Source organism: Oncorhynchus nerka, linkage group LG13 (genome assembly GCF_034236695.1).
Source record: "Oncorhynchus nerka isolate Pitt River linkage group LG13, Oner_Uvic_2.0, whole genome shotgun sequence".
Lineage (NCBI taxonomy): Eukaryota > Metazoa > Chordata > Actinopteri > Salmoniformes > Salmonidae > Oncorhynchus > Oncorhynchus nerka.
Genome location: NC_088408.1, coordinates 64,383,105 through 64,395,826, shown reverse-complemented (window position 1 = coordinate 64,395,826; position 12,722 = coordinate 64,383,105). Strand labels below are relative to the sequence as shown.

The window sequence follows — 12,722 nt, the reverse complement described above, 5'->3', positions numbered from 1 at the left end:
CAACTGTAAACTATGGTGGAGGGAGGGAGCATCATGGTTTGGGGCTGCTTTGCTGCCTCAGGGCCTGGACAGCCTGTTATCATCAACAGAAAAATGAATTCCCAAGTTTATCAAGACATTTTGCAGGAGAATGTAAGGCTATCTGTCCACCAACTGAAGCTCAGCAGAAATTGGGTGATGCAACAGGACAACGACCCAAAACACAGAAGTGAATCAACAACAGAATGGCTTCAACAGAAGAAAATACGCCTTCTGGAGTGGCCTGACCTCAACCCGAATGAGATGCTGTGGCATGACCTCAACCCGAATGAGATGCTGTGGCATGACCTCAATCCGATTGGGATGCTGTGGCATGACCTCAATCCGATTGGGATGCTGTGGCCTGACCTCAACCCGAATGAGATGCTGTGGCATGACCTCAACCCGAATGAGATGCTGTGGCATGACCTCAATCCGATTGGGATGCTGTGGCATGACCTCAATCCGATTGGGATGCTGTGGCATGACCTCAACCCGAATGAGATGCTGTGGCCTGACCTCAACCCGAATGAGATGCTGTGGCATGACCTCAACCCGAATGAGATGCTGTGGCATGACCTCAACCCGAATGAGATGCTGTGGCATGACCTCAACCCGATTGAGATGCTGTGGCATGACCTCGAGAGAACAGTTCACACCAGACATCCCAAGAATATTACTGAACTGAAACAGTTTTGTAAAGATGAATGGTCCAAAATTCCTCCTGACCGTTGTGCAGGTCTGATCCGCAACTACAGAAAACATTTGGTTGAGGTTATTGCTGCCAAAGGAGGGTCAACCAGTTATTAAATCCAAGGGTTCACATACTTTTTCCACTCTGCACTGTGAATGTTTACACATTGTGTGAATAAAGACATGAACATGTAGAATTGTCTGTGTGTTATTAGTTTAATCAGACTGTTTGTCTATTGTTGTGACCTAGATGAAGATCAGATCAAATGTTATGACCAATTTATGCAGAAATCCAGGTCATTCCAAAGGGTTCACATACTTTCTCTTGCCACTGTATCTCAATTACCTCGACTAACCCATACCCCTGCACATTGACTCGGTACCGGTACCCCTGCACATTGACTCGGTACCGGTACCCCTGCACATTGACTCGGTACCGGTACCCCTGCACATTGACTCGGTACCGGCACCCCTGCACATTGACTCGGTACCGGTACCCCTGCACATTGACTCGGTACCGGTACCCCTGCACATTGACTCGGTACCGGTACCCCTTGTATATAGCCTCGTTATTGCTATTATATTGTATTATTATTTTTCCTTTAGTTCATTTAGCAAATTTTTCGTACTTAAAAAAAACCCACTGCATTGTTGGTTAAGGGCTTGTTAGTAAGTATTTCATGGTAAGGTACCTGTTGTATTCGGCGCATGTGACAAATACAATTTGATTTGATATCAAGGAAGCGTATTGTATATCTGAGTATATTTGTCCCTTTGCATCCCTCTCTCACACAGCCCCGCCAAAATTGCTTGGTTTCAAAATTGCCTGGTTGGTTCCTTTCAAAACAAGGGGAAACTCTTTTACAGTTGCAGCAGTCAACGGCCTCCTTTTTCAGAGGGGAATGAATGGCAGCGGTGGCAGCCCTCCTTTGGTCTGTGTCAGTCAGAACAAACAGCCAGCCAGACCACAGCTTCCCTTCATATAACAGAAACCATCGTGCTCTGGCATTACACAACACACCACCACAGTATTGTCTGGCACCCTGGCTGCATAAGAAAAGAAGAGGGACATTTAGGAGGTTATGCTGCCAATTTCACGTAGGTAGAATCTGAGCACCATTGGGATTGTTGACAATTCTAGTACTTCTCTTGATTCACAATTATTTCTCTTTGGCAGTGGCGTTTCGGTGAGAGCCATGTTTCACGGCCAAAACAGTGTTAGAGGCACAAGGAAAGTGGCGTGGTGCTTACTGGGAGCTCAGTGGAAGTCTAGCTCAGCCTGGCTTAGGAGCAGGGCAGGGTGGAAGTGGTGACCTGTGGGGAGTAGGGAGAGGACGCCCAGTCGCGGTAACCCTGTCTACAGGACTAGCAGGCTCTGTTCCGAGGGTGTTATCATTCAGCCATTTCCTCACTATAAGGCCCAATGCTATCCTGCTCCTCTCTGTTCACACAACACACACATAATGCACTGTGGAGCCACTACACACAGGTCACTAGGGCTGGGCGATATAACAAATCAATTTGAATATTTTTTTGGTGCGATATTCCGAATGCCTGTATCGCAACAAAATATGTTTTATGGGCGTTTATGTCCACTTGCTCTCCTGTTGTCTTTTTGGTCTTGTCTCCTTCGCTCATTCTGTACCGTGTGCAATGACTGTAGGCTGTGTTCACCTTCCTATTTACACACGCACACCAAGCCCCTACGCCTGCCACTCAACACAACAAAGATGATCCCTTCTTCCTCTCTGGCAAGCAGATTCAACTCGCTATTTCCATTTGAGGTTTGGTTCAACAGAATGGGACCGAAACACATCAAAACATTATTTTGCTGTCATAAAGGAGACGTTAACCCTTCTAACGACACCTTTTTGTGTTTCAACTCTTCAAATTGCGCGCAGAGCAGACACTACTAAAACAGGATAATCAATGAACGTTGATTCTGGAAAATGGATCCTCAGTTTGTTGCGTGTGGCATTGCGGTACCACGTACCGCTAGCAGTATTTTAGCCAAGGACTGTTACACAAGCTGTCTAGTCTGTGTTTTATAAATGTGCAATAAGCCTAAAACACAATTACATAAGGAATTTGCAACCCATTCCTATTCTGAGAAATAAGGTAGGCCACTTGATTTCAGCATCATAACAAAGTGGACAGGCTAGCATGCTGTTCAAACAGCTGGAGATGGACAGAAGGGTGTGTTCCTAACAATTCAACTGTTCTACCTTTGCCAATAGATCCAAGTTGGCTAAACTTGAAATATAAAGATTAGCTGGCTAGTCACTAACATGTGGGCTTGTACTTGAGAGAGAGTTTATGAGACCTGTGTTCATCTTCTATAATACCCATTATAAGAAGTTGGTCATTATTAGTGAATGTGCATTAAGCTTCTGGTTCCCCCGAGGCAACACAAGGTCAACTCCCAACAAAGAGCACACACACACACACACACACACACACACAGAGCACTGTGGAGCCACTACGCACAGCTTCCTCCACAAGTCATCCTGACCAGCCACTTGACAACAGTACCGCTAGTTCATTTCACAGCTGTTTTAGATATTTGACTTAAGAGGATAGACTGGTGGACAAAACACTTAAGCAGCCCCTAAGTGGAAATGGATTCTACAACTTGAAAGTTCATACTGGGTCAAATCCTAACTTAAAATATAAAATATCACACATGGCCTGATGGTTAATCATTCTGGACACAATCTTCAGCTTAATGACTAAAACTTCATGTACAGGTGCCGTCAGAAATGATCCTTGACTTATTCCAAATATTGTTGTGTTACAACCTGAATTCAAAATGTATTAAATATATGTGTTTTCTCACCCATCTACACACAATACCCCATCATGACTATGTGAAAACATGTTGACAATTATATACAGAAATATCTCATTTGCACAAGTATTCACACCCCTAAGTCAATACTTTGTAGAAGCACCTTAGGCAGCGATTACAGCTGTGAGTCTTTCTGGGTAAGTCTTTCCACATCTGGATTGTGCAACATTTGCCCATTATTCTTTTCAACATCCTCAAGCTGTTGTTGATCATCTGTCAAATTGGGTGTTGATCATCGCTAGACAACTAGTTTCAGGTCTTTGCCATAGATTTTCAAGTAGATTTAAGTCGAGAAAAAAGAAGAAACCCACACACTGCTCTTGCTACTATGACTGTTCTTTAATTATCTTTACGTATCGGCCTCAAGGCCTTCCTCAAGCTCTGACGAAGGCCTTGAGGTCGATACGTAAAGCTAATTAAAGAACAGTGATACTAGCAAGAGCAGCGTGTGGTATCTTCTTTTTTCTCATCTTATTTAACTGTTACCATGCACCTGCAACAAAGATAGCTCAGATGTGCGAGTGCCTTTTGAATTTTGAAGTAAATTTAAGTCAAAACTGTAACTCTGCCACTCAGGAACATTCACTGTCTTCTTGGTAAGCAACTTCAGTGTAGATTTGGTCTTGTGTTTTAGGTTATTGTCCTGCTGAAAGGTGAATTAATCTCCCAGGATCTGGTGGAAAGCAGAACCAGGTTTTCCTCTAGGATTTTGCCTGTGCTCCATTCAGTTTCTTTTTTATTCTGAAAAACTCCTCAGTCCTTAACGATTACAAGCAAACACATAACATGATGCAGCCACCACTATGCTTGAACATATGGAGAGTGCTACTCAGTAATGTGTTGTATTGTATTTGCCCCAAACATAACACTGTATTCAGGACAAAAAGTCAATTGTTTTGCCACATGTTTTGCAGCATTACTTTAGTGCCTTGTTGCAAACAGGGTGTTTGTCATTTAGGTTAGTACTGTGGAGTAACTACAATGTTGTCAATCCATCCTTATTTTTCTGCTATCACAGCCATTCAACCCTGTAACTGTTTTAAAGTCACCATTGGTGAAATCCCTAGGTGGTTTCCTTCCTCTCCGGCAACTGTGTTAGGAGGGACAACTGCATCTTTGTAGTGACTGGGTATATTGATACACCATCCAAAGTGTAATTAATAACTTCACCATGCTCAAAGTGATATTCAATGTCTGTTTTTTTATTGGTACCCATCTACCAATAGGTGCCCTTCTTTGTGAGGCATTGGAAAACCTCCCTGGTCTTTGTGGTTCAATGTGTGGGGTAGCCATTCAAAAATCATGTTAAATACTATTATTGCACACAGAGTGAGTCCATACAACTTATGTGACTTGAACGTATTTAGGCTTGCCATAACAAAGGGATTGAATACTTATCGACTCAAAAAAAAACGTCAGCTTTTCATTTTTAATTCAATGTAAATCCACTTTGACATTATGGGGTATTGTGTTTAGGCCAGTGACCAAAAATCTCAATTTAATCCATTTTAAATTCAGGCTGTAAAATAACATTTTGAAAAGGGGTATAAATACTTTCTGAAGTAAATGTAGGCTTGGGCCCATAGGGGATCAGATGGGACCACATTAACAGAGCAGTACCTGGCACACAGGAGCATTCGTAGGTGGTGTCTCCCTTCTGGACGCAGGTGGCCCCGTTGTGGCAGGGGGAGGGGTTGCACGGTAGGTAGCGGGTATCGCAGTGCTTGCCCGTATACTCCTGGGGACACTGGCAGCGGTAGGTGCCCACCTCGTTCACACACACGCCTCCATTCTTGCAGGGTGAGGGGTTTTGGGCACACTCATTGACGTCCTGCTTGCAGGTCTGGCCGTAGAAGAAGGGGGTGCAGGAGCAGATGTAGTGGGACTCGAAGGGGGTGCACTGCCCGCCATTGGCACAGGGGTTAGAGGCACAGGGGTCTGCCTGCTGGCACTGCTTACCTGAAAGAGACAGACACACATCTTGTAAATGAAATCAGGATTTTGATCTTTATTTACATACATAGCACCTTGTTTCTTTTCATGTGCTACAATTAGTTGTAACCAGGGTCCGTTTGAATATTTGAAAGAACATAAGACCGGTTAGTAATGTTATTTATTACTACTACACTGTGCAGCTTTCCCCTCCAGTATTCTGACGACAGTGTGAGTAGTAAATATGACCGTGTTTACCAGACCAGCCAGGAGGACATCTGCACTTGTACTCTTTGAGGTTGACCAGGTCGCAAGTGCCACCGTTCCGGCAGGGTAAACTGAGACAGGCGTTGTCGATGGGCGTCAGACATAGGCGGTCCGTGAAGCCTGGCCGGCAGAAACACGTGAATTCCACTGAATTCCCACGGGGCACCATGCGACACGAGCCGCCATTTTTACATGAAGAGTAGGTGCAGGGGTCCTGATGCTGACACCTGTTCCCCACGTATCCATCCCGACATCTGGAAAGAGAGCGAGAGAGAGAGGCGGGTTGAGTCAGAAAGATAATAATAAGCACTTAAGGGTTGAGGAAAAGTTGTATTCAACAGGTGTGGACTGGCAACAAAAGCCACGGCACTGCATTTGTTTGTTTTTGAAGTTAACGAGTCAAGCATGTGTGTGGCCAGTACAATGCAACCTGTCTTTGTCTTGTTTTAATAGACAGACGATATGGGAACACAGCAAGAGTGAAAGCAAACACCCACTAGTTGTCATCCACTTTCTTACTTTCACCTCTGATGTTTTCAGAGGTCAGTGCAAACAAGGAGAGGAAGCCACTGAGATGTTCCTATTGTGTGCTCATCAATATAGACCTTCAGCAGCCTGGGAAACAGGCTCAGCCTGACACTAACTAAGTAACTAACTAGTCCTTGCTCTCAGTGAAAGACGCTCTGAGGGCTCAGTCAGGATGTTCTCTCTGTACTGCCCACTGTTTTAACTACACGGCAACGCAGCCATGAGAAACTATGCAGCTAAACAGCACATTTTCCTTGTCACTGTTGTCCTTTCAGACAACGTGTTTAAGGCCATGAAACCCTTATTGCAGGATATGGGGGGAAAGGGGGTGGGACAGGGGGCATCATCCACCCCTGTGATGTTTCTCACAGGTCCTCTTAGAGTCATTAAGTGGCCCCCAGCAAACGGTTCCCAGAGATAATGAGAGAAGTGAAATTCCACAGTGTGCCATCACAGCAGCAAGATTTGTGACCTGTTGCCACAAGAAAAAGGGCAACCAGTGAAGAACAAACACCATTGTAAACACAACCAATATTTATGTTTATTTATTTCCCCTTTTGTACTATTTGCACACTGGTTACAACACTGTACATAACCATAATATAACATTTGAAATGTCTATTCTTTTCAAACTTTTGTGAGTGTAATGTTTACTGTTCCTTTCTGATTGTTTATATAACTTTTGTTTCTTATCTATTTAACTTGCTTTGGGAATGTAAACATACGTTTCCTACGCCAATGAAGCCCTTCGAATCGAAATTGAATTGAGAGGGAACGAGAGAAGGAGAGAAGGAGAGAGGAAGAGAGCGGGGGTCGGCGGGGATGGATTCGCACATTTACTATTACAATGACAGGGCTTGGAGAGTCCCCCGAGGCAACACAAGGTCAACTCCCAACAAAGAGCCCCACACACACACACACACACACACACACACACACATTTACATTTACATTTAAGTCATTTAGCAGACGCTCTTATCCAGAGCGACTTACAACACACACACACACACACACACACACACACACACACACACACACAGAGAGAGAGAGAGGTGGTCAGGGTCCGTGGATAGCGATAACCCACCACTCTGTCTAGGACCTCACTGCTACCAAATGCTCCCATTTGTCATCCAGGGGGTTTCTGTACTGTTTTTCCACATGTTTGGATGGTGAGTGTTGTTGGTCATTGTGGATAGACTGACTCCATTCATCAACACTACACAACAACATTGAGCTGAACTCTGATGAGCTGACTGAATTCTTGTACATAATCCGGTCTCATGTTTGACAAAGGTAGCCCCATGGCCCACATCAACAGCTCTTAGCAAGAAATATGCTCCACTCCACTCCTTTTTTTCTCCAGCGCTCATTCATTCAAAGGACAAGGCCGTGTCTATGCCCGTCTTTGAACTCAGAGCTAACATTATGGAGAGTTCAAAGCAGTGTTCCTCCACCTCAATGCCCTGTATTCTTCTACTGTATAGAGTCTTTCTCTCTCTCGCTCTCTGACAGACAGAGACAAGGGATATAGAGAGATAGCAAACTCTAGAGCCACACAGACACTTTTGGTATCCGTTATCCTTCTAGTGAAACAATGTTTTAAGTGAGAAGTAGGGATTGGTCTGAAGCCGAACAATGAAGGGAATTCACATGAAAGACAATACAGAGTCCCCAAAAAGCTGATTCCTTTCCATTGGAGGCTGTTGTTGTTTTTTTTGTTCTCCAGTTGCAACTAGTATTGTATTCATTTACATCGTTAATAGTTGTTGATTATAGCTACTGTGTCTCATTCTGGGGGATTCCATAATGTCCGTTAAATACCGTTAAAGGTTCTGTCACTCCAAAATACTATCACATAGTTGTCTATAAGTCTATTACTATTGGCCCTAAGGGGGCTAACTAAATCACCTCCCCAAACATTCCCAGGGGGCCGTTGGTTGTGTGAGCAGGGCTGGGGGCCCGGGGCCAAGCAGAGGCCCCCTGTGGGGACAGACGTGTGTTTAGACAGGGTCTCTCTCTCACGGGATTAGGGTGGCCAGGGAAAGAAAACATCACATGCTAGGCTGGGCACTAGCTACACAAACATGAAGGGCCTGATGGCATGTCACGCTGCTTTAATGCTAGGCTAGGCTACCTCTGGTTTCCAATCACTGGGAAATACTAGAGAATCATCCATCTTGGGTTACAGGGAGCATGCTTGTCAGGATGTTTTTTTCTAGAGAGATATAGAGTGCGAAGGAGGAGAAAAGGCCATCTACCAAAATCCCAACATTGCCATATGCTATTTGAGGACTATTCTAAATCTAAACATGATCAAATGTATTTTCCTGTGGTGAGAAGAACACATGCTCAGTTCATCCTTTTTCTCCAGAGTTTCACTACAAGCCCTTCAATTGTTCAGATAATTCGCTATCTTTTTTAGAAGCATTCTGCCAGCTAGCATTCATAGCAATGCAGTTCTGAAATAGTGGGGGTCTATAGCCAACCCAGGTCTCCCAGAGAGGGACACAGAGCAGACATAGCGGGAGCCTGGTGCTGGGGTCGTGAGGCGGGGCATGCGTCACACTCTGAGCCATCGTTCCCAAAAGGCTGCAGCGACGGAGCAGGTGCGCATGTAAATGAGGGGACGGCAGCTGCTGCCTGGCCAGCGATCCCCCCCTCCACCCTTCAGCAGTGGAGGGGGTAGGATGAGTGGCTCCATTGTTTCTCCTACCCATTCAGATCTAACCACAGGCAGGCCAGGCCGGGAGCCTCCAAGCTGAGAGTGTGCATTCAGCTGGTAAACCTTCTCCTCTCTGTTCCTTCTCTGTCCACAAACAAGTTTTTCCTCTCTCTCCATCGGGCTCATCCCTGGCCTCTCTCTCTCTCTCTCTCTCTCTCTCTCTCCATCAGGCTCATCCCTGGCCTCTCTCTCTCCATCGGGCTCATCCCTGGCCTCTCTCTCTCTCTCTCTCTCTCCATCGGGCTCATCCCTGGCCTCTCTCTCTCTCTCTCCATCGGGCTCATCCCTGGCCTCTCTCTCTCTCTCTCCATCGGGCTCATCCCTGGCCTCTCTCTCTCTCCATCGGGCTCATCCCTGGCCTCTCTCTCTCTCTCTCTCCATCGGGCTCATCCCTGGCCTCTCTCTCTCTCTCTCCATCGGGCTCATCCCTGGCCTCTCTCTCTCTCTTTCTCTCTCTCTCCATCGGGCTCATCCCTGGCCTCTCTCTCTCTCCATCGGGCTCATCCCTGGCCTCTCTCTCTCTCCATCGGGCTCATCCCTGGCCTCTCTCTCTCTCTCCATCAGGCTCATCCCTGGCCTCTCTCTCTCTCTCCATCGGGCTCATCCCTGGTCTCTCTCTCTCTCCATCGGGCTCATCCCTGGCCTCTCTCTCTCCATCGGGCTCATCCCTGGCCTCTCTCTCTCTCCATCAGACTCATCCCTGGTCTCTCTCTCTCTCTCCATTGGGCTCATCCCTGGCCTCTCTCTCTCTCTCTCTCTCTCCATCAGGCTCATCCCTGGCCTCTCTCTCTCTTTTTGGTCCTTCATTCGTTCTTCTTTTCACTTCCTCCTTATGGAGCCTTCGTACGGCTGACCGTCCTTTTACTCCCCCCTCCTCAATATACCTTCTTTCGCTCTAGTTTCCGCTAATTGTTTTCCCCCACTCTCTCTTTTCATGGCGTCCATAGGGTTGTCTGCTTTTGTAAGCTACCATATTAGGATTTATGACTCTCTCTCGACTGGGCCTTGGCTCCAAAAACCTCAAAGTCTGGGCCTGGGTGTTACTTTTCACTGGTCAACCCAAGCATACTTAAACGATGCAGAGAGAGACAAACAAAAGCTGTCTGAAAGCAAGGAAATTGAACTGGTTTTGGAGGAGGGGGTGGGATGGAGAGTTAGTGGGAAGCCAGTGAACAGAGGAGGTTGCTGGTTTGGAAGGAATGTTGGTGTTTACTCTAACCCCCCCCAGTCTCCTGTCCCTATTCCTGAACCACAGTCCTCAATGGAGGCTCTTGGCAGCCTCACTTTACAGGGCTATGCAAAAACTCACACCAGCTTTTTAAACCATGCCCAGACCTGCCTGTTCATCACAAACAGCCCAATGTCTCACACTGGGGCCTCAAAGACAAATACATAAAGCACCCACTACTCTGCCTCGGTCCACGTGGCCCCGCTGCTCAAACACACTCTGGCCCTGGCGTTTGAACAGAGTCAACCTCAGCACGCGCTAGCCAAGAATGCTAACCGTTTGCTCTTTAACTTGGCGAGAGGGCGACGAATAGGCCGTCAGCACAAAATACGTTTTACAGGACACACACGGCTAACCGTCTTAAATGGCTCACACAGACTATAAAAGGGAAAAACCAAAAAGACACACAACTACTCTTGTAATTTGAACCGTTCAAAACAAACAGTGAAAGGCAGCTGCTACAACAGACTCCTGGCCACGTCATCCAGAGTAAGCTAATCTTGGCAGCAGGTAAACTATCTGCTAGAAAGTTAAATAAAGAACAGCTGAAAAGAGGAGAAGAATCAGAAGCTGTTCAAATATCAGGTGTGCAGCAGGCCCGGAGTAATGTTGTATAACAGGGGAACCTCTTTAATCAGGCTGCTACTGTTGTTGTTATCCTGTGACTGTCGTCCCTCCCTGCCTGCCCCAGTAGCCCCCACTGTCCTGCTGAGATTGCTTTTCTTCCTGGCCACCAGTAGCCCGTGGCAAAGGGTCTGTGTGTGTGTTTGTGTGCGTCTGTGCTGCAGTGTTGCAGCGGGCGGCTGAGGATCAGCCCAGGCGGAGAGCAGATGTTGTCATGACACCTGACCTCGGGAGCAGACACCACTCTGGGGGGTTTCTCCACTGTTGGGCCAATCTGCCATCTGTCACTCTCGGAGGTCACCATGCACAGAAAGGCACTGTGCTTTGAAGACACACCGGCACGCAGGCGTACACATGAACACACACACACGCATATATAGACACACACACACACACACACACACACACACACACACACACACACACAGGCTCCACTCTTCAATACCAGCCTACGACAGCCATGCAGCCTACCTATGTTCACCATTTACCTACTGTATTGTAGTGTAGTTTCTCTAAAAGGGTCAAACACACAGTGCTGAATAACTGCAATTAGCACAGTGGCCGTCCTATCGCATCTGACCACTGAACATCAGCCGTCATTTTCTGTTCATTTCCTGACGATTCGGGGAATGTTGAATCGCAAAACTCAGCAGATGATTAACTGCAGACGGGGGATGTTTAGGTTGGTCTGTCTGCGCTATAAGACAAAAAGAACACTTGACTGTTCCAATGAAACGTTCACCACGACACCGTGAACATTTTGAGAATTGAACCTCAACACAGAATCAAGAAAGTGACAAACCTGACCATTTTGGGCCTGGAGCTAATTCAGTTTTTGTTTTTTTCACAGTCCATCTCTCTTTCACATGCCTCCTACCACCTCTCTCTAAACTGCCTCCAGCCTGGAGTCAAACTCTTCTAGGAACACTTTTCTCCCCTGCCTTGTTTTTCTCCACTCTCATTTCCTGGCTGTTTGGTGTCTGTGTCTCTGCTAAGTATCCTTTAGTCTGTCTGATCTGTCTGAAAGCACTCCCCCGGGGCTGTGGTGCTGTGCCTCAGCCCCCCTCTCTCTCTCTAATCGTAGCTTCCCAGCCCACATCTGGTAGTGTTCATTAGAGGCCTGTTTATTTGGCCCTATTACTGACAGAGCCCATGGGAAAGGAACCGCTCCCCCAGGGACACAACACAGAACAAGGGGCAGGAGGAGAGGCAGGGGATGCAGGCAGAGGCAGAAGGGAGATAGGAGGTGCAGGGGAGATATGGCGAGACAGGAACAGGGACAGGGAAGGAGGCTGCCTGGGGGATTTCTGACTCATGCTGCCTTCTCCTAATGACTGGTGGTGGTGTTGCTACTGCCTAGCCTGCTGCTTTACGAGACTGGGAACCTCTTAAGTGATTAAATGTGGCTGAAGGTGTGTGACACGGAAGCAGACCCTGACGGAGTAGTTACTGTACAGAGCTCAGTGTTGTGTTTGGTTGAGGTCTACCTATGAGAACATTTTATGAAGTTTAGGTGATTCAAACAGATGATATTGGCTTTAGTTTAGACCTCATTTCAGACCAATTTAAAAACGTTTTTTTAAAGGACCTCCTTATCACTCCATCCAGAAGAAAGCCAGTAACTTATGTTTTGTGTTGTCTTTGTGAGGAGTATCCTGTGTGAATTTGTGTGTGTGAAAGTTCATAGAACACCTGCCGCTGTGAGGCAGTCTTCTGTTGGGAGTTGAATGCGAAAACCACAAGTAATCATGGGTATTATGGAGTGTGCTGCCTTGTGGGTAATGCAAGCCCCTTTTAGTTGTTCAGTTATGATCCACAGACAGACAGGTGGTCGGTCGGGCACAAATTCATCAAATGAGGAA

At 46.5% G+C, this 12,722-nt stretch overlaps 1 protein-coding gene across 2 annotated transcripts in view; it reads right to left on the bottom strand.

Moving 5' to 3' along the window:
* Positions 1–12,722, bottom strand: part of LOC115139859 (neurogenic locus notch homolog protein 1-like) — a 48,024-nt gene that overhangs the window by 23,286 nt on the left and 12,016 nt on the right. For both annotated transcript variants that reach the window (XM_029677692.2, XM_029677693.2), the window contains exons 3-4: positions 5,750–6,012; positions 5,180–5,518 (exon numbers count right to left, since the gene is read on the bottom strand). In XM_029677692.2, coding sequence (XP_029533552.1) covers positions 5,180–5,518; positions 5,750–6,012 — 602 coding nt within the window. The remainder of the gene's footprint in view (positions 1–5,179; positions 5,519–5,749; positions 6,013–12,722) is intronic.